We start from the raw sequence: 24,736 nt of genomic DNA, 5'->3' as shown, positions 1-24,736 counted from the left end.
TGCTATTGGCTAAGGGGCACTTGGCACAGTACACCCATCCCTACTGCTGCCCGTGTATAACCTCAGGAGAGTGAGAGGAGTGAGGAGAGACTGAGTCTTCCCTGCATCCCACCTCTTCATTTAGGCTGTGCTAGAAAGAAATTACCCCCCTAAAAAGAGCCTCAGTGATTTCAGAGGAAGAAGACTATTGAAGGTTGGGCATCCAGACCACCCAAAATGAGGATAGCCATCCTCCTGAGCCTTCTGTTCCACATGGCAGCTGCTTTTCACCAACTGTGAGTGATGCTGAACTTGTTTCGGTCTCTTTCATGAAGGCATCAGTCTAGGTATATGGACCACATGCAAAGCTGTCAACTCTCCTGCTTCCTGCTCCATCAGATCACCCCAAAGAGTAGCTGAGTCATTTACTTTGCCTTCCGTGTATTAGATTCCCCTGAGTTAAAATATCAACCACCTTTTGTGGAGGCTTCCAAGTCAGACCTTAGGCCCAGGGATGTTTGTTTCTCCAGTTGCTATGTCAGACCTAATCACTTGTGTCTAGACTGCAAGGCTTCTTTTGAAGACTGCAAGGGATGGTTTTGGGGAGTTCAGGAGATGACTGGAAGAGTATTGAAAAATATTATAGGGCTGTACTTAAGATAATCATGCAGAAACTCTTTCTCAAGTTATCAGTGAAGCAATCTCTTAGCTGGGTTCACTGTTGCTTTTGACTGTTGACTGCAGCCATGGCACGTTGCTGAGGAATTCTGCAATAGTGAGCTGCCACAGGGAAGCTCTTTTGCATATCTGAGCCCTCAACCTGATGCCAAGTCCAATATCTTCTTTCCCCTGCTCCAGACATTACCTGGTAGTGATTCCTGTGGATCTCCGCTACCCATCTAGCCAAGTTGCCTGCCTCCATATCACCTGTTATGAAGCAAAGGTTCAAGTGAATCTGCTCCTGGAGCGCTCTGCAGGACTTGAACTCTTACTACAAGAAACTATCCAGAAGGAGAAGACTTTCACGTGCACTAAGTTCTGGGTAAGCAATCCTAGGCAAATGCCTTCACTGATGCTCCCTTTAGGAACTGTAAATCCCTTTTGTTACTCCCTAAGCAGGGATGATATGGGCAGGATGTGCTTTGCCTTGGAGTGAGCCTGCTAGGACAGGGAGTGGATGGTGCCTTGGGATGTGTAGCTCAGCACTGTGTCAGTTGACACTGAAATCCCTTTCTGGTCATCACTGAATTCCCCTTCAGAATCTAATGTTTGAATTTAAGTTATATTTGTTAAAGTCTATGACACTTCTGCATACATAGAGGAACCCACTTGTTTCCATCTCTTCCATGCCAGGCCAAATGAAGCAGCTTTAGCTCTTCTCTGACAGCCTTGCGCAGTTCCACAGATAAAGCCTGGGGGGATAGTGACATACTGCATGACTGCATGACATCCTGCAGTTTCTGTGACACCTAAAGTCGTAGGAGCTACTGAAGAGCAGCTGGATGGAAATGGATGTGCATGGTAGAGGTGATTTGTTGTTGATGAGAATTTAGCAAAGGCCTAGGATAGGGCAGATATGCCAAAACAGTATCTCTTTCTATTATACAGTATATTCTCTGCTGAGGCTACTGGGATCTTTGGCTTCTGGAGCCAGGAGGACCCTCTGGTTGTCTTTTCTCATCTGGCTTTCTTACTTGTTCTTGCTGGGTAGCTCTGAAAGCCTAGTGTTTGAGGCTGTGCTCCCACTCAGTCTCTCTCCTTTGATTCTTTGCTATCTTTTTCCACCTTTCTGGCATGTGCCCATCTGCCTGACCAAGTCTGAAGACTCAGAGGTATCAGGCACCTGCTTATCACCAGAGGCAAAATTCCTTAACCAGTGTGGAAAAGGGACAGATTCCATGACATGCAGGGCCTCCTGCTGTCATGTAGAACAGAGTGAAGTCTGGATCCAGATATTGGAGGTGATGTCCTGAGACAAGTGAAGGGAAACTGTTTAGTCCCTAGAGATATTCAAAAGATGCATAGATGAGGTGCTGAGGGACATGGTTTAGTTTAGTGATGGGCCTGGCAGTGTGTGGTTGGACTCAATGACCTTGAACGTCTTTTCCAACTGTAATGATTCTGTGATTCTATGATTTACCCTAAATTAAAAAAAAAAAAAATCTAGAGCTCAAGGCCCCTAGAAGATTACCTGGGGGATGCATGCTCTCCTCTCTCTGTCTTTATAGGTTGCCCCTCCAGCTGATGGCACAGAGGAGATTGCCACAGTCAAACTGATTATCACAGGCAAAGGGGTCAGTATTGAAGAGAAGAAAAAGGTTCTTATCCGCAAGGCCAGCAGGGGCACCTTCATCCAAACAGACAAGCCCATCTATCAGCCAGGGCAGACAGGTGAGAGCTGCAAATGGGACAACAGTGGGCCTGAGGCTTTCTGCTAGTAACATCACATGGAAAGCCAGCGACTGCCTGAAATCCATGGACAGCCCTAGCTTTGAGACAGTCTTTTGCTGATATGGTGTTTTCAATGCTGTAATGTCCAGCTTGTGGTGACTGTGAAGTTGCAGGAGACAGGAGGTGTCCATGGTTTCTTACATGTGGGAATGTTCATGTCAGATGTTCTCGCAAATGTGTATAGAATGGAGACAAGAGCTGGGAAAACAGGGGTCTGTAGGGAAAGACTGAGATCTGATAAATATGTTCCCTGATTTTCTTGCCTTCAGTGAAATTTCGCATCGTGACTCTGGACGAGGAATTCATTGCACTCAATGATTCGGTAAGCCAGCCCTAGGGGACTGTGGTAGAGGCTGCCTTGTTCCATGTGTGGCTCCTACTTTCTTTTGACCCTGCTCATCTGCAAAAGCTCCAACTTTTCAACATTTTTCACTGGGCCAGGCTTGATGAAATTTCAGAGGAGAATAATAACTCAAGTAAAATCTGGTAACTGAGGAAGATGGCAGAGGGGTACACGTCTCTTGCTTGTTGTGCAAACACAAGTGTGAGACATGCTGATTTCTGATGTGACAGTGTCATGTGGGGAGAGAATAGTTTTCAAATCAGGTTCTCCTGGATGTGTGATGTGGTAGGATGCTCTTAAATCTGTTAGAACAGATGGAAATGTTGGCACATTCCCAAGTTGGAACATGGGAAATTCTAATAAGACATTAGGATAAACTTTTTCATTATGACAATTAGGTATTGAAATAGGTACCCAGAGGAGACATTTTCATCCTTGGAGGTGTTCAAAACTAAGCTGAAGAAGGCTCCGAGCAATCTGCTGTAAGACGATATGCTTTTGCAGGGTGTTGGACTAGATGACATCCAGAGGTTCCTTCCAAATTATGTGGTCCTATACCTCTGTGACCCCCTTAAAACTGCAGCTGATCCAGAGCTCGGTCTGTTTGGGCAGTGGAGGACTCTGCCAGAAAGTCATTAGCAAGTTCTGGATGACCTCCAGATTGGCTTTTCTTTCCCTTTATCGAGAACTTACTGTAATGGATCCACCTGGTATTTCTCATTTTTGGTGATGTTTGTTTCACTTTACGTTGTTGTCAGTGCTCTAAATTTCCAAATCACTAGTTGCACATCCTTCAGAGAGGGCTCTGCATCTGAAATAGTTTGTGTTCGTTACTGCCATGTGTTTCTGTCTTCTAATGTTTTTGCTTCTCCCCCTCTGCAGATTTCCCTGTTTCTCCAGGTGAGTGATGCTGAAATCTAGTGTTACAGTCATGTTGGTGACAGTTATTTCACTGTGCTATTCATATGCAGTTCCTGGTAGAGTTTGCAAACTCCGAGTAGAGTAATACAGCTTAAAGATTTCTTAAACTAACACACTCCTTTACAGCTTCTTTTTTATGAGCTTAAATTATGCTTCCAGTTACTTTAGTTATTATTAAGTTGTTCTAGACTTGCAAGAATATAGAAAGATCAGCTTAGACCTTTCTGAAAAAAAAAGTAAGAGCTGTGAAGAATCTTTCCTTGAGATCAGAATTTAGATAAGTGTAGAAGGAGACTTAGATGCTGAGAGCAGAATCTGAGCATTATACTGTCTTCCAAGTTTCTCAACTAGACTATACCAAACGTCATTCCTTATTCTATAGAACCTGGTAATCTACAGCACTGAAATCTTGGAGCTTGATTTCTATGGGATGTGGATCAGTGAGATGCTGGAACAACTGATTTTTTCCCTCCTTGTGGGTGTAGGACCCCAAGAGCAATCGGATAGAGCAGTGGCTGAATGTCGTGCCCCAGGATGGCATTGCAGATCTGTCTTTCCAGCTGAGTGATGAGCCTCTGCTGGGGACATACGTCATCAATGTGACCAGTGCAAAAGTGTATGGCAGCTTCTCCGTTGAGGAGTATGGTATGAACATGGAGGGGATATGGCTGAACTGCAGAGAAGACCTTGTGCTCTTGATCCAGGTTGTTTATTCCATGATAACCATGCTGGGAGCAAATGGGAAAAGTAATAGCATCTCTCATAGAAAAGAGTCGGAGCTGAAACTCAGGAGAGAGACCACTCTGGGGCCAGTGTGCAATTCACACAGCTGATTCCTAGACATCTCTGTCAGAAAAAACGAGGTCATTTAGCATGTTTGGGGTTTTTTTTCTTTCCAGAGAATATGAACTCCAGTGCTATCCCACTTCTCTTTCATTCCCTAATTAACTGTGTTGGGAGGGTAGTCTTCTCTCAAAGCAAATAGCTGTTAAAAGTGTGGGGATACGGACATGTTTCAGTTATAATTTGGGAACAAGCAATCAAACCGTGACTATGCACGAACCTGTTAAAGAAACAATAGAAATCTTCTCCTTTTCCTACAGCTCTCTATTTTTTTCTTTCCAGCACTGCCAAAATTTGAAGTGATCTTTGAAGCACCAAATCAGATTTATGCACTAGATAAAATCTTCCCACTACGTGTATGTGGCAGGTGAGGATTCTGCTTGGAGGGATGTGTTAATTTACAGCCTGATGGCTAGGTAACCATGAGGAGCTCAGGGGAAATTTACCACACTTCGGCTACAGGAGGCCAGAATCTTCCGTGGGAGCTGTTTGCACTCTGATGCATCACAGAACATTTCTATATCTATCCTTCTGGTAGTCTAATGCCCCTTTTCTTAAACACTCCACAAATCTCTATGCACAAAAGCTAGGGAAATAACCTACACTTTGACAAGCAGCCATTTGTAGGGCAGAACATGGAAGACGTTTGGTGTTCATCTCCCTGCAGAACAAACTCATGGGAAATGAAAGGAAGCATTTCCAGATTACACTCTAGCAGAAATGAGAGAGAGGCAAAAAGGAATTGCTCCAGACACAGTCCAAGGACAACACTAGGGTTAACAGCCTCATGAATGAAAGGCACTTTTTTAACTGTCCATGCTTCTACTTGTAAGATGATGCATGCCTTCAGCATATCCTAAGGTTATTGGTGATGCTGATGTAGGGTGCACAGCTGTGTGCAGTGTCAACACCGACAACACTCTGGTTTCCCAGAATAGATTAGTTTGTTATTAATTATATCACAGAACACTGGATCTCCCCTCTCTGCAGTGCTCTAGCCTGACTGTGCTTACCAGGTCAGGGCTCCTGGGCTTGCTGTATGGCTGCCACTCTTGCATCATACTGTGAATATCCGTGGTCTCTGGGACTATGCAAAGCAGCCCTTGGTTCTCTTGCTCCATGTGCATCTTTCTTCCTTTCCCTGCTCAACAGATACACCTATGGAAAAGGTGTCCAGGGAATGGTTCATGTGAGCCTTTGTCAGAAGATAGCTCCATTTCTGCCCAGTGCTTCAAAACCTGTTCTCTGTCAGGAATTCAACAACCAGGTGAGATGCTTAGCAGGAACTGAGCTGTATTCAGATGTTTGTGCTCATCCCCAGAGTAACTCAAAGCTGCTGGAGGCTTCAGCTGAAATAAAACCGATGTTACCCGCTGGGAAGCACACAACACTCACGCTGGGACGCAAATGGACAACACAGCGCAAACAATATAACTGATACAAAGCCATTTATTGTTTTTCTATTTATATATATATATATATATATGATTGTTAGTCACGTACATGCGATCATGCAAAGCTTAATTGGCTGCTCTATCCTGTTCACACACCATGCATGCAGCACCTGCTCTAATAATTGGCTAAGCTACATTGTTCTCGCTGCTCTTGCTGCCTCTTTGGTATGCTTGCATCCTATTTTTGTGCCTCAGTTCTTGATCTTATCACATCTTTCTCCAGCTGTCTGACTGCTTTCTTGAGACTGCTTATCTGTGCACTTCAACGGGAGAGCTGTGCCTCAAGGCTAAAGCTGCCTGCAGCAAAATCCTTTCCCACACTTACCCTGTGGTTTTGGCCACTTGACCAGTGGTCTACTGGTGCTGCCTCTTAGTAACTGTGCTTGGTGACTATGACTGGATGCGCATTGTGTATTCCTCATAACCTGGACTGCTGTGATGGCAAGCTCCACAACAGTAGGGATTTTGTGCTGCTGTTTCTGCACCATTTGGGTAACGTCTAGCATAAATGCCTTGCTCAGACCTTGTTTCCTCTCTCTGTACTTTCAGACAGACAAGACAGGTTGCTTCTTCACAAATGTGAGTTTGTCCTCCTTTAGTCGAGACTTTCGGTACTATCAGGACAGCATAGTTGCAGAGGCATCGCTGGTGGAGGATGGCACAGGTAACTTTGGAAACATCTCTAGTGGCTGGGAAGAGGCCTGTGAAGGTGCAGTAATCTTACCAAGAACCCTGGAGACTTTCAGGCTAATGAGGGCTTTGAACATTCTGAGGCCATTGGGGCCTGCCATCTAACCTCACAGATACAGACAGAGGCAGCAGTTCCTGACAGCGTGACACACTCACTGTGAGCACCTGTGGTCTCAGGTGGGGAAGCTTAAAGACCTCTCTAAGGGCTAGAAGTAATAGAAAAACTAAATATCCAAAGCCTTGAGCAGATCACGTCCCTGGTATAAAATGTGTGTACGGCTGAATGTGTGCATCAGTATTACCAGTGAGTCACTCTGCAGGGAAGTGTGCTGAGGGATGTTTGGCTTCCTTGCTTCTTCCCTTATGTTTCTGCCTCACTGCTTTCATTCAGAGACACGTGTCAATGCTTCCCACATGTTACTCATCTCCAAGATCAGCGGGACAGCCTTGTTGGATAATGTGAATTCCTACTACCACGCTGGAGAGATGTACAGGGGGAAGGTAATTCCTAGTTACAGTTCTTTGGAGGAGAGGGCATAAGTAATGCCTTCACAGTGACTACTACCTAGAGTCTTTTCTGACCACACCTCCAGACAGGGGCTTGGGAGGGCATGGATGACTCCTAGAGAAGACAAAGGTCTTGAATTGTCGATGAGAATAACACCCAAGACTGCCATTTGCCAAATAAGCCTTGAGTAGAAGGAGCTATGGGGATACATATGTTGGGTGCAACCCCAAACATTTGGAATTTCTGCAGTTGCAAGGCCTTCTGCTATGAAGGGTTGAAGAAAGTATAGGGGTGAATGAACCCAGTAGTGCAAGTAATAATAGGAAGTAACCAGTGGCAGTGTTGGTAATATTGTTAGTGTCTGAAAAGGTGGCCTTGCTGTCTTTGGAAATGCTGCTCCTGTCTTGGAGAAGCAGGAGATTTTCTTCCCTGATTAGATTCTTCTGCTCTTCTCTTGCTTACCACAATGTTCTCAGATTAAAGTTGTTGACTACCAAGGCAAGGCACTGAAGTACAAAAAAGTCCTCCTCGTAGTAAGCTGGGGTGAGCAGCAATTTTTGCAGAAGTACATCACCGGGGACTCTGGGACAGCTTCATTTAGCCTGAATACCACGGCTTGGAATGGCACCTCAGCCTCCCTGGAGGTAAGTGAGGAAGGGTCTGTCTCATTGGCAGAGGTGCACAGGCATCTCAGAACTGTTTACTGCCTCACAGACATCTTGCTTGTTCCTTCTTGAAGGACAGTAATTCAAACCTGAAACACCTCAGCAGGTTCTGGGGCTTGGCTCCCTCTGAAAGCTTACTGTCTGGCTCCTAGTTGCTGTCATCACAAACTCTACACAGTGTGCACAGAGCCCATCTGAGCTTCTTACCAAGATGCAGACAGGGTGTTTTGCAGCTGACTCGCTTAACTAGAGAAATTAACCTTTTTTTTGTTGTTGTTGTTGTTGTTGGTGTTGTTTTTCTTTTGTCTCTCTAGGCAAACGTCCTGCATCAAGATTTGGATAGAGAGCCTTGGACAGTTGATTTGAGTTACCAGCGAGCCTCTCATTTCATACACCCCTTCTACAGCACCAGCAGGAGTTTTCTCTCTATTGTCCGTGTGCCGGAAACAATGCCTTGTGGTAAAAAGCAGGCTGTCCAGGTGGACTTCAGAATATACCAGGAAGACCTGGAACATGGGCCCAAGCGTGTCGTTTTTTCCTACTTTGTGAGTTTCTGGGGAGGTGGTACTGGGTGATGTGGCACAAGATTGGCTTCTGCAGATTCAAACCTGGTATTTCAGAGATTTGGCTCAGCCCAGGACAGGTATCTCATCCATCAAGAGGCTGGATTCTGGTTTTGATCCTGGGGCTGCAGTAATAGCAAGAAAGGCAGCACCTTTCTTTTGGGCTCTGCACAAGTGTAGGGCAGGTATTATCTTTACCTGCCTTCCCCCAAGTCTCTTGATCCCCATAGCAGACGCTGCTTGCCACCTGAGAATGAGTAAAGCTCATATCCTTCTCACTGCCCCAATTTAATGTCCAATTTCAAGGTTACTTTCATCTGTATGGTCACCTCAAGGACTATATGACTGGAATTCCCTTTCTGTATTCTTCTGTAGGTCACAGGGAAAAAAGGGATAGTCCTTGCAGGTCAGAAGACTGTTTGGGTTGGGCTACCAGAAAGTAAGTGCATTCTCCTGTTTCACATCTAGGAAGCACTCCATGGTCTGTGGTATTCCATCTTATTTGGATGTGTGGCATAAACCTTTTTGCAACTTAAAGCTGGCTTATCACTTTTCTGTTGCATCAGAGCAGCATGCATTTCCAGCTCTCATGTTTTCTTTGCCCTCCTGCTTGTTACTGAGTACAATACTCATCATTTCCAAGCCCATAGACTCATCCTCCATTGTCTTTATTTTCAAAGTCTCCTTTTGCTGCCTCTGCAAGTGGCTTGAAACTATAGCCTTACCCTCTATCAAAACTCTCCTGCTTTAATTTGCAATTATGCTACAAATAATCTGAGTAGTTGGGATGCCACAGCTCATCATTTTGATGTGTGTTGAGTCACTGGTGCCTACTTCTCCAGCTCTTTTTAAGAAAACCTGAATTTCAAGTGCTTTGGGACAAAAGTCTCTTCTTTGTTCATGAGGGAACGGGAGAGATATGGTATTGGAAGGTTTTGAAAGATATCTGAGATTCTCACTGTTTCTAGAGCTATTCCTGAGCTCCAAAGAGCTGTTTCATCTGCTCGAGGCAAACAAACAGAACCAGGAAGAGTCTTTTGCTGGACTTGAATACCAGATCCAAAGATGTGCTGATTGTTTCAGTTGTTTCCAGAAATCTTGTTAATGCTGAAAGTCTTGAGGAAATTAATTGAACAAGTGTAAATCAACTTTGTCTTCTTCCATCTCTCCTCCATCTAGTGCTGAAGGGTTCCTTCTCCATCCCTCTTACCTTCAGCTCGATCTCTGCCCCAGCTCCAAGACTTGTTGTTTATGTTGTCTTCCCTAATGGGAAAATCATTGCTGATTCCACCATCTTCAGTGTCTCCATGTGTTTCAGAAATAAGGTAGGATTTGTGTCTGCAGCCATGACTAAATGTGTGAGAGCATATGTGTCTGCTGCAATGAAAAAAGAGAATGGAGACAAGGACGACTCGACTCGTTTTCGATCAAGGTCTCCAAAAGGAGCAGAAAGACAGCTGTGTGAGGTGTATGGTCCTCAGACACCTAACTGTCTGCTTTGCTGAGTAAAAACAGCGCTGTGTTCTGACACAGGACTGTCTCCAGCACTGTGAGCTGCACACATTGATGGTTCCCCTGTGCCACTTTTCTTGTTAGAACCTCAATGTGATTTTTTAAAAATACCTTTTTTAAATACCCTGGGAGATTCCTTAGCTTTCCATCCAAGGCAAGTCCTTGGAAACTCTCTTCATGTAGGTCCTCTTCCTCCTCAAGCCCTGTTAGGGTGGCTAGTAGCAGAAATGTCACTCAGGAATTGCCTTCATGCTTCCCATCCAGGTGGAGCTGGGCTTCTCAACACCAGAGACTCTTCCTAATTCAGAAGTTGATCTCTACCTGCTGGCATCTCCTGGGTCTACATGTGCCATCTGGGCTGTGGAACAGAGTATCCTTTTGCTGAAGCCAGAAGAGATCAGCAGCTCCTTGGTGAGTGAGCCTGCTTCAACTTCTTCCATTTTCTTGTACTGACATAAAGAAGGAGAGAGGGAGGGAGACAGGCCATTGCATCTGTGCAGAGCCCGTCTCCCAGGGAACTCAAAGCATTGCCCAGAGCGATCAGCTGCACTCTCAGTGTGGCATGGGTAAGGATTAAAATCATAGAATCATAGAATGAATCATAGAATGGTTGGATTGGAAGGGACCTTTAGAGATCATCTAGTCCAACCTTCCTACAGAAGCAGGTCCACCTAGATCAGGTCACACAGGAATGTGTCCAGGCAGGTTTTGAAGACCTCCAGAGATGGAGACTCCACATCCTCCCTGGGCAGCCTGTGCGAGGGCTCCATCACCCTCACAGGAAAATAATTTTTCCTTATGTTCAAATGGAACTTTTTGTGTTCCAACTTCATCCCATTACCCCTTGTCTTGTTGCTAGATACAACAAAAAAAAGAGATGTCCCAACTTCCTGACATCCACCATTTATATACTTGTAAATATTAATGAGATTCCCCCCTCAGTCTCGTCTAATCCAGGCTGAACAGCCCCAGTTCCTGCAGCCTTTCCTCATAAGGAAGATGCTCCTGTTCCCTGATCATCTTGATGGCCCTGCGCTAGATTCTCTCCAGACGTTTTCTGTCCCTCTTGAGCTGAGGAGCCCAGAACTGGACACAGGACTCCAGATGAGGCCTCACCAGGGCAGAGTAGAGGGGGAGCAGAACCTCCCTTGACTTGCTGGCCACACTCTTCTTGATGCATCCCAGGATGCCATTGGCCTTCTTGGCCAGGAGAGCACATTACTAGCTCATGTTTAGTTTATTATCAACCAGTACTCCCAAGTCTCTCTCTGCAGAGCTGCTCTCTAGCAGGTCAATCCCCAGCCTGTACTGGTGCATGGGGTTGTTCCTCCCCAGGTGCAGGACTCTGCACTTGTCCTTGTTGAACAAGAGGAAGTATGCATGAAGAAAGAGGTTGAACATCACTCAGAGCACCAGTGGTAAATCAGCCTCTGTTATTCTTCCTCACTTTCAGTTCAGTAGGTTGTGCTGGAAAGGCATAGGAAAGCCAGGGAAGAGTGACAGTGAGCCTGGGCTTTGTGACACGTTGGCCATGTAGCACATGGTACCCAGGAGCAATTCAAACACACCTGGATGTGTGACAGGAAGGGAATGTCAGATTTTACTTGTGCTGATTTTTTTTTTCCTTTTCTTGCTTTCTCAGATCTATGGACTGTTTCCATCTGTTTATAGCTCCAAGTATCCTCACCAGGTGTCTGAGGATGATCATTCGTGCGGGTTCCAAAATTCTGATGAACCTGATGTGTTTACGGCATTCAGGGTAAAAATGGTTGATTTGGTGGCTTGGTTGGGACAATTAATGAATTGAGGGAAGTGTAGCCCCCTGAATTTACCAATATCCTAGACGTGCCATTACAGACAGTGCAGGGAACAGGCCCAGATTAGGCCCTTGTAGCTCACTTGTTATTTGAACAAGTGACTTGAAATGTTGACCAAGAAGAAATTGTTGCATGGTTACTGCACAGTGTGATTTAGGATGCCAAGGATTATTGGCTATTTTAATTGTATTTCACATAGTTTGTTTAATGTCCATAGCATGAGCAATTGCACTCTGCAGGCTGAGAAGGCATAGTACGTAAGTGTCCATGTGATTGGAAAAGAATAAATTTGGCAGACTCAGGCTAGATGAATTAGCTCAAAAGACCTTGTTTTCCCATTGATAGGGATCTGAATAATTCCCTCTTAAATTAAAGCAAGAGAATACATTGCCAAGACAGAGGACAGCCAAGTCCCACTGCATGAAGGCAAGAAAAACACAGAGTAGAGAGCAGAGAAGAGATTACATGCTTCTGGTTCCTTGATTCTTTCTTTTTTTTTTTTTTCCTACAGGCAATGGGATTGAAAATTATGTCCAACACCAATATCAGGAAACCCAGACTGTGTCCAACCACTCCATTGACAACTATGCTGCAGGACACAGAAGTGTTTACTTCCAGGCCCATGTCAACATTTGCCCAGACCCATAAAGCACATAATGGTAGGCAATTGCCAACTGTTTCTTCTTACATTGAATGCTTAGTCTTTCAGGTGAAAGCAGTCCTAGGTTTTGAGCTATGAGGCAGTACTTGTCATTGCAAAAGGAGGAGAAAGTGTTCCCTGGCCTAAGCCTGTTGTGCTTGTGTGAGGCTGCCTGGGAGCTCATGGCTTCTGTCTCTGAAATGTTAGTGGGCTGTCTGAATGCCAGGTCTTACCCTAGGTGAGGGAATGGTTCCCTTTTCATGATGCCTACAAATGTAAGTAAGGCCCAAAGCACCTCTGTCATGGGAAATGAGGTAAGAGATTTTAGAGTTTGGGATAGCACCTTCTGTTGCAGTGCCGTGCTTCGCAAGAGCTGACTGGATGACCAGCAGCCTGAGCTAGGCTGGAGCTCCTCTACTCTAAACCAGGCCTGAGGATTCTGTGGTGACTGAGTCTTTGTAATTTACAGCAGAACGTCTTACAACATCTACCTATCAGCCTGCCAGGTTTTCACCTTTTTCTTCAGCTGAAGAGAAAGCAAGCAAGCATTTCTCCAAAACCTGGATATGGGATTTGTATTCTGTGGGGTGAGTAAACTGAGCAGTGGGGGTCTAGGATGGATGCCTTAATGTGACTGGGAACAGACGCAACTGAGTTTAGATCATAAGCTGCTGAAAAAGACACTTAAGGACATATATCATGGGGCTCATACCTGTTAGGCTGTTTCTCATTGGAGGTGATGTGTGCATGGAATGCATTTTCCTCTACTAGACAAAAATACAGAAGTATTGTCCATCCATGGGAGGTGGCTGGCATGGGAAGATAGAAAAGCAGGTGCAGTGCAGCAAAACAGATTGTGGTAGCCTCGTGGGCTAGCATTTCCCAAACTCTGCTCACAGGATGTATTGTAAGATGCAGGGGAAGCTGATCTCCACAGAAGTCCTTCACAGGACTTGGAGTTGTGTCCTATGAGAAAGGCTTAGTGAATGCACAGGGTTTGCTGCGGGAGGTTTTGGAGAGTTTTCATCTCTGACTCTAAGAAGTTCTTGTCTGATGTCTGGAGATGAGTCTGCTTAGAGCAGATGGCCCCACATCTGCCCTCTCCTACCTCTGCTATCCTTCCAGCTATACATCCATCTCTTCACGCCCTAACAGCAGATATCTTCTGTGTCCACCAACTTGGTCTGAGCAACCAAATGTCTCTGTGTTTTATGTGTTGCCCTCCTTCACATGCCTAGCAAAAGTGAATGTCTTCAGTTATCAAAGTCAAATAATATCATTACCTCTAGCTAGGACTGTTGTTGTGTCTGCTGCAGGAGCAGCCACAGAACAGCCTGCTGCTCTCAGAAGTTGTGATGTGGGCACAAGGCAAGTCCCATCTTGATGTTGCACTTTAAGCTGTCATTGTCTCGCAGGAAGGTGAATGGCTGGATTGGTCCCTTCTGTTAAGTTGCACTGGTGTTGAGCCCGTCCAATTGCTCTTCTGATGTCTCATTCTCTATCCTTAGGCCAAGAGGAATAAAACTGCTGATATCAGTAAACCAATTTCAGATGTGCAAAGGGCAAGCGCTGTCTGAGAATGTGATTGGTGGCATCTTGCAGCTACCTAACCTACTGTCAAAAAAGTTTTGTTGACATAAGCATCTTCTACAAGCACCTACTTGTAATCCTACAGGTGCTACAAGTTCAGAAGAAGTTAGGGGTTAGACTGAGGTTAGGGGATGGGGTGCACTGGAGAGACGGGTGCAGGCTAGGTCACCTGGTGCTGCATACAGCCAGATGTATGTGCTTCTGTTGCTGTCTACTTTTCCTTAGTCCCAGTGGGAACAAGAATGTCACTGTCACTGTGCCTGACACCATCACAGAATGGAAAGCAGGGATGTTCTGCACAGGACATAATGGCTTTGGACTTGCTCCAGCCTCCAGTCTGCTTATTTTCAAGCCCTTTGTTGTGGAGGTTGCATTACCATCTTCTGTGATCCAGGGTGAGACCTTCATCCTGAAGGCCACAATCTTCAACTACCTGCAGAGATGCATGAAGGTAGGTGAGCCCATATAGGCCCTGGAGGAAAAACAGGGTATGGGTGAGTAGGAGATGGCTGAAATCTATGGCCTGTGATGTTTATCATGTTAACATCTTCAGATCCAAGTGACCTTGGAGGAGCTGTCAGGCTTCCACCTGATGCCATGCAAAGGCTGTGTCTACAGCAGCTGCTTATGTGCTGGTGAAGCTAAGATCTTTCGGTGGAATGTCACAGCTGAGCAACTGGGTGAGAAGGACAGGAAGGTGGGGTGGTGGAATGAGGAAGGGGCCAGGTGGGGATATTTTGCAATGGGACCAATATGGGGGTATTTTGTAAGAGCTGGCATGGAGTGAGGAGTTGTTTGCCCTGTGAACCAGAGAGTACTCGTTTGCATTCATCCTAATATAATCTTAGGATAACTTATCCTAAGGATAACTGTGAAGTCTGTGCTAGGAGGTAAAGAAGCATACAGTGCTGTGATACAATTTTTTGTTGCCAATAGGTGACAAATAATACAACTTTGGTTGTATTAATGGGAAGTGCTTCCTCGGAAGATGACTTATGCACCTAATGTATTATTTTCAGGGCTTATGAACATCACTCTCAGCACACAAGCTGTGGCTACTGAAGAGCTCTGTGGCAAAGAGATACCATTTGTCCCAAACCAAGGACAGAAAGACACGATCATCAAACGTCTTCTAGTCCAGGTCAGATAAGCTTTTCTGTTATCTAGATTCCCAGATTTTGTTAATTTAATTATCAATTAATCAAATTAATTAATTAATTAGAATTTATTTTGGTAGTTACACCTTGCTTGGGAGTTCAAGGCATGTAATTAGAATCTCAGAGCTTCAGCTTGGCCCAACCATGAGGGCTGATATATGTGGGGGGTAAAGGGGTATCTTCCACCTTGTACCATGGAAAACGTTAAATATGTTCTCCCTCCTGATCTGTCTGCTGAATCTTACAACATCAGTATCACAGACATTCAAAAGTTATGATATTCTGAAAATGTGTGCTATATTGCTTTCTGAATTGAAAGTGATTGACAATAATTTACATTTTTATGTGATAATGATGTTATTCCAGCTGAGTCTCCAGCCTGAACCAGGATTTTGTCAGTATCTATTTCTAATCTACGTGCAATTTTGTTTCTCTCTTATGTGCCTGTTATAATGCTACTTTTATGTGCTCCAACAGCCAGAGGGGGTGTTGGTAGAAAAGGCTCACAGCTCCATCCTGTGTCCCAAAAAAGGTAGAGAGATTGTTTTCTTCTTTCGCTCTACTCATCCCCAGCATTCTGCCTAACTGCCTCCTCAGTCTTTCCCATTGTTGAAACATTCTCTGTCAACATGGCCAAGCTACGAAGCATACTCTAATTGTGGTGTTGGCTAGAGCTTCCTCTGGGTAAGGATGTTGGGAGGTCCTATCTTTTAGCATCAACATCCCTGACATTAGTGTGACAGCTTGAGGGCCTTTTCATGTGCGGTAGTAAAATCAGAACGTGGTGAGGCTGGAGGACATGGCTTGGGATTGCTGTTCCTGTCTTGAATTTTGCAGTGTATGACAGGGCCCTTAGCAGATTTTTAGACCACAAAGTACATTGAGAAGATATGCCTACAACTGAAATCTGAAATGAGGTGCAGTAACTTATGTAGACAAATGTAGGTGGCTTTGACCACAGAGGGTTTCCAGGAGAAAATCCTGGAAAGGAAGGCTGTTAGGATAGTGCAGTCACCATGAGGTACAGATGGTGGAATTTGAGGTTGAAATGAGACAGGAAAATGGGATGTTAACACAGAACATTCTTGATAATTTTCTGAGGATTCTGAAGGCTGATCAAAATCTCTTTCTTTTTTTCCCCACACACCTTACCCCACTGATGTCAGGGAATCCAGCAGAGGAGTCTGTGTCCCTGATGTTGCCTCTGAATGTGGTTGAAGGTTCAGTCAGAGCCACCATCTCAGTCACTGGTAAGGAGCCAGCTGTGATAGTACCTTTCGAAATCCCATATCTCTGAGTTTAGCCTTAGAAAAGCCCAAATTCCTCCCACCCTTTTCAAGTCTCTACTTTCTTTTCTTTGCATGTGTGTGGCTGCATTTCCTCATTCCTGATAGCCTAAAACACTCAGCAGAGTGTTTTATTTATAGGATTCCCCTGCCAGGGAAGGAGTGTGTACACTTATGTGGAGGGCACAAGGGAACTGATAAACTCTCTGGGCTGAGGTGCCCCCACACTGCTGTGCTGGGGTTGTCTTGCCTGGTGCACTGCTGGGAATGAGTCACAGGAAGGAAGAGGTGAATCCCCAATCCTCCTGCCCAGGAGGTGGTCAGGGTGCATGTGCTCCATTCCAGGTGACCTCATGGGGACGGCACTGCAGAACCTGGACCACCTCGTGCAGATGCCCCACGGCTGTGGGGAGCAGAACATGGTGCTGTTTACCCCCATTGTCTACGTGCTGCAGTACCTGGAGAAGACAAGGCAGCTGACTCCTGAGATCAGGGAGAGGGCAACAGGCTTCCTGCGCAATGGCAAGTACAACAGACCCACCTTGCTCTTCTGCCACCCCTAGTGTCCAAACTAATAACAGTCTCAGGTGCCTACTCCCCTTCCATCCAGAGCACTCAACCACTCCATTCCCTTCACAGTGACTTCACTGCAAATACCATGATGAGCACTAATGTCTTCTCCTGCTTTCCAGGGTACCAGATACAGTTGCAGTATCAGCACCCTGATGGCTCCTACAGTGAATTTGGTACCAAGGATGAATACGGTAATACTTGGTAAGCCCTGGGCTTTCTCCCTGCTGTCTGGCAGCCTGGGGGTGGACAGCTTTCTGCTTCCAGCACTTTCTGTCCTATTGGAGCCAAAGTGTTCCAGATGCTTTGTGGGCTAGGACATCCCAGGGGTTTGCAGCTGTCCTTGAGATGAACTGTCTATGGACTAGCAAATCAGTAACAGCTAGGTGAGGAGAGACCCACCAGTTTCAAACTCTCACTTTTCTTCCTTTTCCTCAACTTCTGCTTTCTTTCTCATTCACTCCATCTCCTTCTGCCTCTCTCTTCCTTCTCTCATGCCTTTTTTTTTCCTGCTGTTCTCTCCTACCAGGCTGACTGCATTTGTGGCTAAATGCTTTGTACAAGCCAAGCCATATATTTTCCTGGACAACAGGACTATCCAAGCTGCTCTTACCTGGCTGGAGTTACACCAGCTTCCCAATGGTTGCTTCAGAAATATGGGCCAACTTTTCCACACAGCCATGAAGGTAGGAGCCAAGGCACCTTGAACAACAGCTCAAAGCAATTTTTGCTAAGTGTATTGGTAATTGTTTAGCTCACTTTCCTGTGTTGTTCTGCTTTCTTGCATGGGATCTTTGCTGAAAAGCTTTAGGTCTTTTTGTGTTAACTTTCCCAGCTTTTTTTTGATGTTTATGCTTTTTGTAGGGAGGTGTGGATGGGGAAGTCCCCTTGACTGCCTACATCACTGCTGCGTTCTTGGAGGCAGGAGAGACACCACAGGTAAATACTGTGATTCTTTGACATACTCTTGCCTTAAAATCTGAATCCTGAAGAGTTAAATGGTGTCTCTGAGGAAGGCAACAGAGCATCTTGGAGATGGTTGTGGAATGGTGCAGGGGAAAGAACTGGTAACTTCATGAAAAAGCCTCAACCATCCCTGAGAAAGGCATGATTGGCAGGTGAGAAGGTAAGGTTAAACTACTGAGCCATTGGAGTTCATGGCTAGACAGTATGCTCATTTCCCCAGGCTTTGACTGCTTATTCCTGCTTGTTCCCTCCCTTCATCCTTCCATTCTCTTGCTGCCCCTACAGAGCTGAGAGCTAATGGTTGTCAGAGAAGAGAGGTGGATGTAGCTGTTCCCATAGTCAAGTTAACAAATCTAGTGATATTTTAAAAATGTTTTATCTTCTCAAAAGGTGGAAGTCTGGGAAAGAAATGCTGTAGGTCACTTGGAATTGCACACCTAAATATTAACAATAAGAGAAAACTCTTATAGGTGCTAAGGATTGTGACTAACTACTACTCTGGGACTGGCCAATTAAAAATATAACCAAATTGAGAAAAACAAATGCTATAGACATTGAGAAGGGAAGTTCTCTGGAAATAAGAAAAGTAAGTGAAAGCAGTGCTTTTCATTGCAACTGAAAGCAATAGGCTTAGGAAAAAAAGGGAGACAGATGGAAATTAACGTTCTTTCTGGCAACAGATGTCCTTCAGGTTACCCTTTTTCACCATAAGAACAATTAAGTGTTGTAACAAGTTTCTAGGGAGGTCCAGTTCTTTCCATCATTGAAGGTTCTCAAGATCTGAGTGGATAAAACCCTGAGCTACCTGGTCTGATCTTATAGCTAACCCTGCTCCGAAGAAGAAGTTGGATTAGAGACCTTCTGAGGTCCCTCCCAGCTTGCATTATTCAATCATTTTGTAGTTTTATGAATTGTCTGAGTTTCAGGTGACTTTTGTGGAGGAGAGTTTTCATGAAACGGAATTAAAAATATTTGACACGTACTGTACTCTACAGCAGAATGACACAAAAGGACAAAGACCTTCATCCTGGTAGCACATTAATGAAGAGTTTGTGTAGGTCTTAAGAACCATTTTAGTCCTTTGGGAAGGAAAGCAAAGAGTTACTGAGAAGAGACCAGATTGTTTCATCTATGAGCAAATTACATAAAGGGATACACACAGGAGCTCAGAACAATTTGCATGATGAGCTAGTGGAAGCCACTCTGTCCAGAATGAATCCACAGAGAGTGACTTAGTGCTCTGACAGTGGTGATAGAAAATCTGGACTACCATAAGGTAAGGGACCTCATGAAATTCTTCATGCATCAGAGAAGATAGCAACAACACTGTTAGCTCAGAAAATTGTCCATGGAGTGAGGAATGCTTTATTCCAGCAGCAGATTTGCTGATGTGAAAGTAACCAGATAGTTATTCAATTGGACATACATGTATAAAAATTGTCTTTAGATAAAATGGCTATGATGATGAAAGATGCTCAAAAGTAACAATGAAAATACAAGTCTCAAAGTACTGTCCTAGCCCAAACGAAGGAATTTGCTGAGTTGCTATCTATGGGTAGATGAAGTGGGAAACACAAAGCTTGCAATAGCATGCAGAAAAAGAGTGTCCTTTAGTGGGTTATAAATACTTTTACAAGAACACACACTCACGGGAGATCAAAATTCTGAGAAAGAACTTGAGGAAATCCTACAAGGGCTAACACACAATGTTCAGAACCAATCTTACTTTTCCTTACAAGCATATATAAAATGTTCAGAAAGTCATTAGGGATTAAAATGCAGGGAAAAGTTTGGAGATATTTTACACTGTCCTGAATGAACCAAAGCATGGGTTGCATGGCAAAAAAACCTAGGCAGATACAACCAACCTTGTACCCCCACTCCATATTGGAAACTGATCTCTTAGAACAAAACAGATTGTTCATGCTGACTGAAAAAACAAATGGCATGTTGTAGAGGAGCAGTTTCTGAACTGGTGCATGATTGCTCCCACAGAGGCTAAATGCTTCTGTACATTATGCACTTAGGACTGCTATTGTGAAAAACAGGATAAGCACAGTAAGTGTAAAAGCACTTCCAGTGGAGTGGCATTCTCACTTCTTGTGTTAGTTTCACCAGAAGACACCAGAGTCAGATGAGTTATATATCAGACTGTTACTAGACAAATTATTAAGATGTATGGTAACAGGCAGTACACAGGTCGTACATTAACTGTTTTCACATGATGTTTGGTAGTTGTACTAGTAGCTAGTGCTGTTACTTCCATTTTGACTGTGTGGGAAAGTGAGAGATTTAAGAACGAAAAGGAATAACAAAGGCACCTCTGAACAAATTCACATGTTGCTGTAATCTTTACTTAGCTTTATTTGATCACAGAACAGAAAGATCACTGTGGTATTTGCAGTGATTCTTTTTAAAAGAAGCAAACAGAAAAGTAGGACTTATTGAAATGATGAAAGCTTAGATTAGTGCTTCTGCTGGGCTTTAGCAAGAAGCAGCAATCAAAAAGCAGCAGTTGGATCCTGGGACCTTTTAGTACTCCATGAGTAGATACTATAAGAATTTCTGAGAATTGGTGGCTGCATCTAGCATTAGTACTCCACCATCATGAAGACACAAAGACAAAACAGGCTTTACCTTTTTTCTTTCCTAGAAGGAATAGAGCTGAGAAGCATGTCATGTCAGAATAAATTTTAAAGGTATCCCTTGTGTGATCCTTACTACACTTAACCAAGAGGCCACCAGAAGAGAGAAAACCACAAAGTGCTGTAGATGCACACATATGGGAACGGGCAACCACTGTGAGCCTTTAGCTCATGTTCGCAATAGCACAGAGGAATGCTGGAATACAGTGCCGCTGAGAAGAGAGGGTTTGCTGCCTCCTGCCAACAGCAGTACTGGTGTTCCAGGGAGAACTGGGAATCCCACTGACCTTGTAAAGCTCTGTAGAGGTGAACTGAATGCAGTAATCTTGGTCAGCAGGCTGTATGTAAGCATTTGCAATTGTTTGGTTTTGCTCTTGGTGTATTTGGACTTGGAAAGTAAAACATAGTGGTGTTATTCCAGCAGTAAGGCTGTTCATCTCATTGAGAGAGCACTGCTGAAACCCATGACCAGCTCTGGGGGCATCTGTCATGCATCTTGCACTGAGGGTTGGAGACACTCTTTCCTGGTGCTGCACAGACATGAAGAGGCGAATGTAGTCTCGAGCACCTAGGCACCTTGGGTGAATGTACAGGACACTTTTCTGTGCTGGTGTGTGCTAATGCATCCTTTCTGCTGGTGTCTCAGTGTCTGCCTGCCTCACGTCTTTTTATCTGTGACTAACACCCATGTAACTCCTCTCTATAGAGTGCAGTGGTGCGGAAGGCTCTGAGCTGCATTGCTCCTTCCATTCCCAAAGCTACCAGCTCTCATACCCAGGCCCTACTGGCCTATACCTTTGCCCTGGCTAAGGACTCTCAGCGCACACAAGAGCTACTTGATACGCTTGATCGAAAGGCAATCAGAGCAGGTACGGACACATCAGTTCCAAGTGAACATCAGAGAATGGATAAGTCATCTTTCTGAGACCTTGGACACATACAGCCTGGAAGTATTGTAGCCTTACCCTCTAGGTCCTTCACCAAAGAGTTTTTAGACAGCTAGTCTATGATCTCAAAGTATGTGCTGGTAATGCTGTGGTGTGGGTGGTGATTTCCTTCAAATCTCCCACCAGGAGGCTGGCTTCTGTGGGAAGTGGACTTTCTTAAACAGGACTGCAAAGCACTGCATAGGGAACCAAGCTTGCAAACTGTCTTGCCTCTTCTTAGTCCCTGACCCCTAGTACTAGCTATTATTAGGTAGCTAGTGGACCTGGCAAACAGAATAGTAGAAAAACTGAACATCTGAAGGTAATCCATGTGCAGATTTTTGGTATATTTGTATATCACTTTGGCATGTAATATGGAGTGTTTGATATTGCAAAACACATGGGACTGCAGTTTACTCAGTGACACAGTGACCCAGGAAAAGAGGTATTTACTTCATGGTCTTTTCAGACAGAACCCACTGTGCCTGCTAAGCCTCGGGATTTCCTTCCCGACATCTCTCAGTATCATCTGCTCCCTTCCTTTCTCAGGTGGGCAAATATACTGGAATCAGACCTCATCCAAGACTAGATCCAGCAACAGCCGGTGGTCACAGACACTGTCTGTGGATGTGGAGTTGACAGGCTATGTCCTCCTGGCCCTGCTCTCCAAGCCAAATGTCACAATGTCTGATCTCAACACAGCCTCCGGCATTGTGGCCTGGCTCACTAGGCAGCAGAATGCCTATGGAGGCTTTTCCTCAACACAAGTAAGTCAAGGCCAGAGAAGGGGATGTTGCTTGAGAAAGAGCCTCTGCACAGTACATACAAGTGCAAAGGCTTTGAGAAGAGGAATCATTGTATATGGAGCTCCTCAGGACAGAGAGTTGAAGTGTCTTTGGGTCGCAGAGCTGAAAATGTAATTGTTTCTTCCTCTTCAGGACACGGTAGTCGCCTTACAGGGCTTGGCTAAGTACGCTATGCTAACGTACAGCACAACAGGGGCTGCAGAAGTGAGGGTGAGGTCCCAGAGAGGCTTTGGGAGGAAATTCCAAGTCTCCTACCAGAACCGGCTGTTGGTACAGGAGATGACTCTGACAGAAGTCCCAGGGAAGTTCTCGGTGCAGGCCCATGGCAGTTGCTGTGTCTTTACTCGGGTAGGTTCCCACAGAACCATTATGACAACCCTCTGCTTATCATCTTACCAAACCTCTCTGTTGCAGCTTTATGCATGAAAATGTGCACTGACTGTGCTTTAATACCAGCCTATTGCCAATGCCTCAGAGACTCAGACCCTCAATATCTCAGAGCCTCAATACCTCAGAGCCTCAGAGACAGAACATGTACAAATGTGAGGACAGTGATTCTTCCATGGCTCTTGGGGTATTGGAGGATGGAAATGCTGTATAGTGGTCCCACTGCTGTATGCCTGACTTGCAGAGCCTCAAGGGGAAGGGAATGGTGAAGGAGACTCAATTGTAAGGATTGTGGAAGGTTTCCTGTCTGAGTGGCCTTTATTTTGGGTGCCAAGATGAGTGCGCTCACTATGAGTGTTTTATCCAGTCACTGTCTGAGGTCCATCTCTTGGGGATTAGGGTAGTGAGTAAAAAAAGAGTATGATAAATGATACTGAACTAATTATCCATGTCTTATTCTTTCTTCCTGCAGGTGGTGCTGAGGTACAACACACCCTCCCCACAGGTCTCCACATCCTTTGCCCTGCAAGTGAAAACAGAGCCAATCAATTGCACCGAGGATGATACACACTCTGTTACTGTCTATGTCAATGTCAGGTGACTCTAGAGATACTGCCTCACTTGGGGAGGAGATAGACATGGCTGAGGTACTGAGGGGTTCTTCTTGGCTGTAATGGAGGCACCAGGCAGTTACAGCAGAAGGTCCAGATGGGACATGGAGAAGGAAAGCTACAAGTGTCTGTGAGGATGGGGGAAATGTTTCTGAGGGCTTTGGTTCTTGATAGGGAGAGGAGTGCAAGTAGTCACCTCAGACTGGAGATGTTCAGAGCACTGCAGCTATAACTTGTCCCCTGTGAGAGGGAGCAATGAGTGCCTTGGCCCTGATCTTGGCTGGGCTTCCTGGCTCGGGGTCTTTCATGTGGACTATAGTCATGGAAGGATGGGAAAGTTGAGAGAGACTTTCTCTTTGATCTCCTCCCCCAGATACACCGGGAAGAGATCCACTTCCAACATGGTGATTGTAGAGGTGTACCTACTGTCTGGATTTGTCCTGGCTCCAGGATCCGTGATATCTGTAAGAAGCCTGGAATTGTGAAGGTGATGTGGTATCAGTGGGACCACCCATGCTCAAGGAGAGGGGGAGGTTGCATAGGAAGGTAGTGCCTGTCTCTGTTTTGAGCAATCTTACCATACCTTCCTGCTTGCCACATAACAAACATAAACACATACTGTCAGCTGTCCCTTTGTGCTTTGAGGATGATGATCTTTCTGGCCCAATTCTCTCAGCATGCCCTTGACAACTATGTAGCCTAGGTTCCTGTCCTTGGGTTTTGCAGGAGCTGAATGGCCCTGCAAAGGGATCAGCCTGAAGGGCTGAAGAGTTTGGAAGTGAGTGAATGAGGACCTGCCCACTCAAGCTTAAATAAACCTTGTTGGGATGTCTCACACTTGGTTTTCAAAAGACCCAACTGAATTGCTTCCTGTGCTCTCCTGTCCTAGCTGCAGCATTGGCACCCTGTGAAAAGAACTGAGGAAATACAAGGAGGTGTTGCCATCTACTTGGACAAGGTCTGTATGTACTACTAGAGTATGCTGCAGGACTGGAGGGCAGTGGCAGCACTGTGTGGAGAATCCAGGACTGGGCTGGGGAGCAGGATATTCAAGATTCATCTTGAAGTCCTGGCTTTGACTCCACTGAGTTGTTATTGCTGATCAGTAGAACCACATTTAGGTGAGGAGTAAGAAGAACAGCTTGTAAGTGAACTGTCATTTGCTCTTCTTCCCTAGCTGACCCATAAGTCTGAGACATATGTCCTGCATCTGGATCGGGAGATTGAAGTGACCAACCTTAAGCCAGGCCATGTCAGGGTCTATGACTACTACCACCCAGGTCAGTGTGGAACCTTGGGGTACCAGGTCTGTCTGGGTGCTTGCTCTATGCCAGAGTGACTTAGCTCTCTCCTGTCCTGTTGCAGAGGAGCATGCCCAGGCTGATTATAGTGCCTTCTGCGTCTGA

At 45.1% G+C, this 24,736-nt stretch overlaps 1 protein-coding gene across 1 annotated transcript; it reads left to right on the top strand.

The window, feature by feature from the left end:
* Positions 1 to 216: 216 nt before the first annotated feature.
* Positions 217 to 24,736, top strand: LOC104553180 (alpha-2-macroglobulin-like protein 1). Its single transcript, XM_062011067.1, has 35 exons — positions 217 to 275; positions 838 to 1,021; positions 2,208 to 2,370; positions 2,700 to 2,752; positions 3,656 to 3,673; positions 4,180 to 4,339; positions 4,820 to 4,904; positions 5,690 to 5,804; positions 6,541 to 6,655; positions 7,073 to 7,182; positions 7,666 to 7,833; positions 8,169 to 8,399; positions 8,793 to 8,856; positions 9,597 to 9,742; positions 10,194 to 10,340; positions 11,572 to 11,688; positions 12,258 to 12,405; positions 12,859 to 12,973; positions 14,202 to 14,427; positions 14,530 to 14,656; positions 14,996 to 15,117; positions 15,611 to 15,665; positions 16,300 to 16,383; positions 16,765 to 16,941; positions 17,112 to 17,193; positions 17,519 to 17,675; positions 17,854 to 17,928; positions 21,307 to 21,469; positions 22,076 to 22,293; positions 22,465 to 22,680; positions 23,192 to 23,316; positions 23,704 to 23,794; positions 24,220 to 24,288; positions 24,508 to 24,610; positions 24,696 to 24,736. The coding sequence occupies exons 1-35, from the start codon at positions 217 to 219 to the stop codon at positions 24,734 to 24,736; spliced, it is 4,329 nt and encodes a 1,442-aa protein (XP_061867051.1).

Source organism: Colius striatus, chromosome 1 (assembly GCF_028858725.1).
Source record: "Colius striatus isolate bColStr4 chromosome 1, bColStr4.1.hap1, whole genome shotgun sequence".
Taxonomy (NCBI): domain Eukaryota; kingdom Metazoa; phylum Chordata; class Aves; order Coliiformes; family Coliidae; genus Colius; species Colius striatus.
The sequence above is the reverse complement of the archived record's forward strand: the minus strand, read 5'-3'. Positions and strand labels throughout refer to the sequence as shown.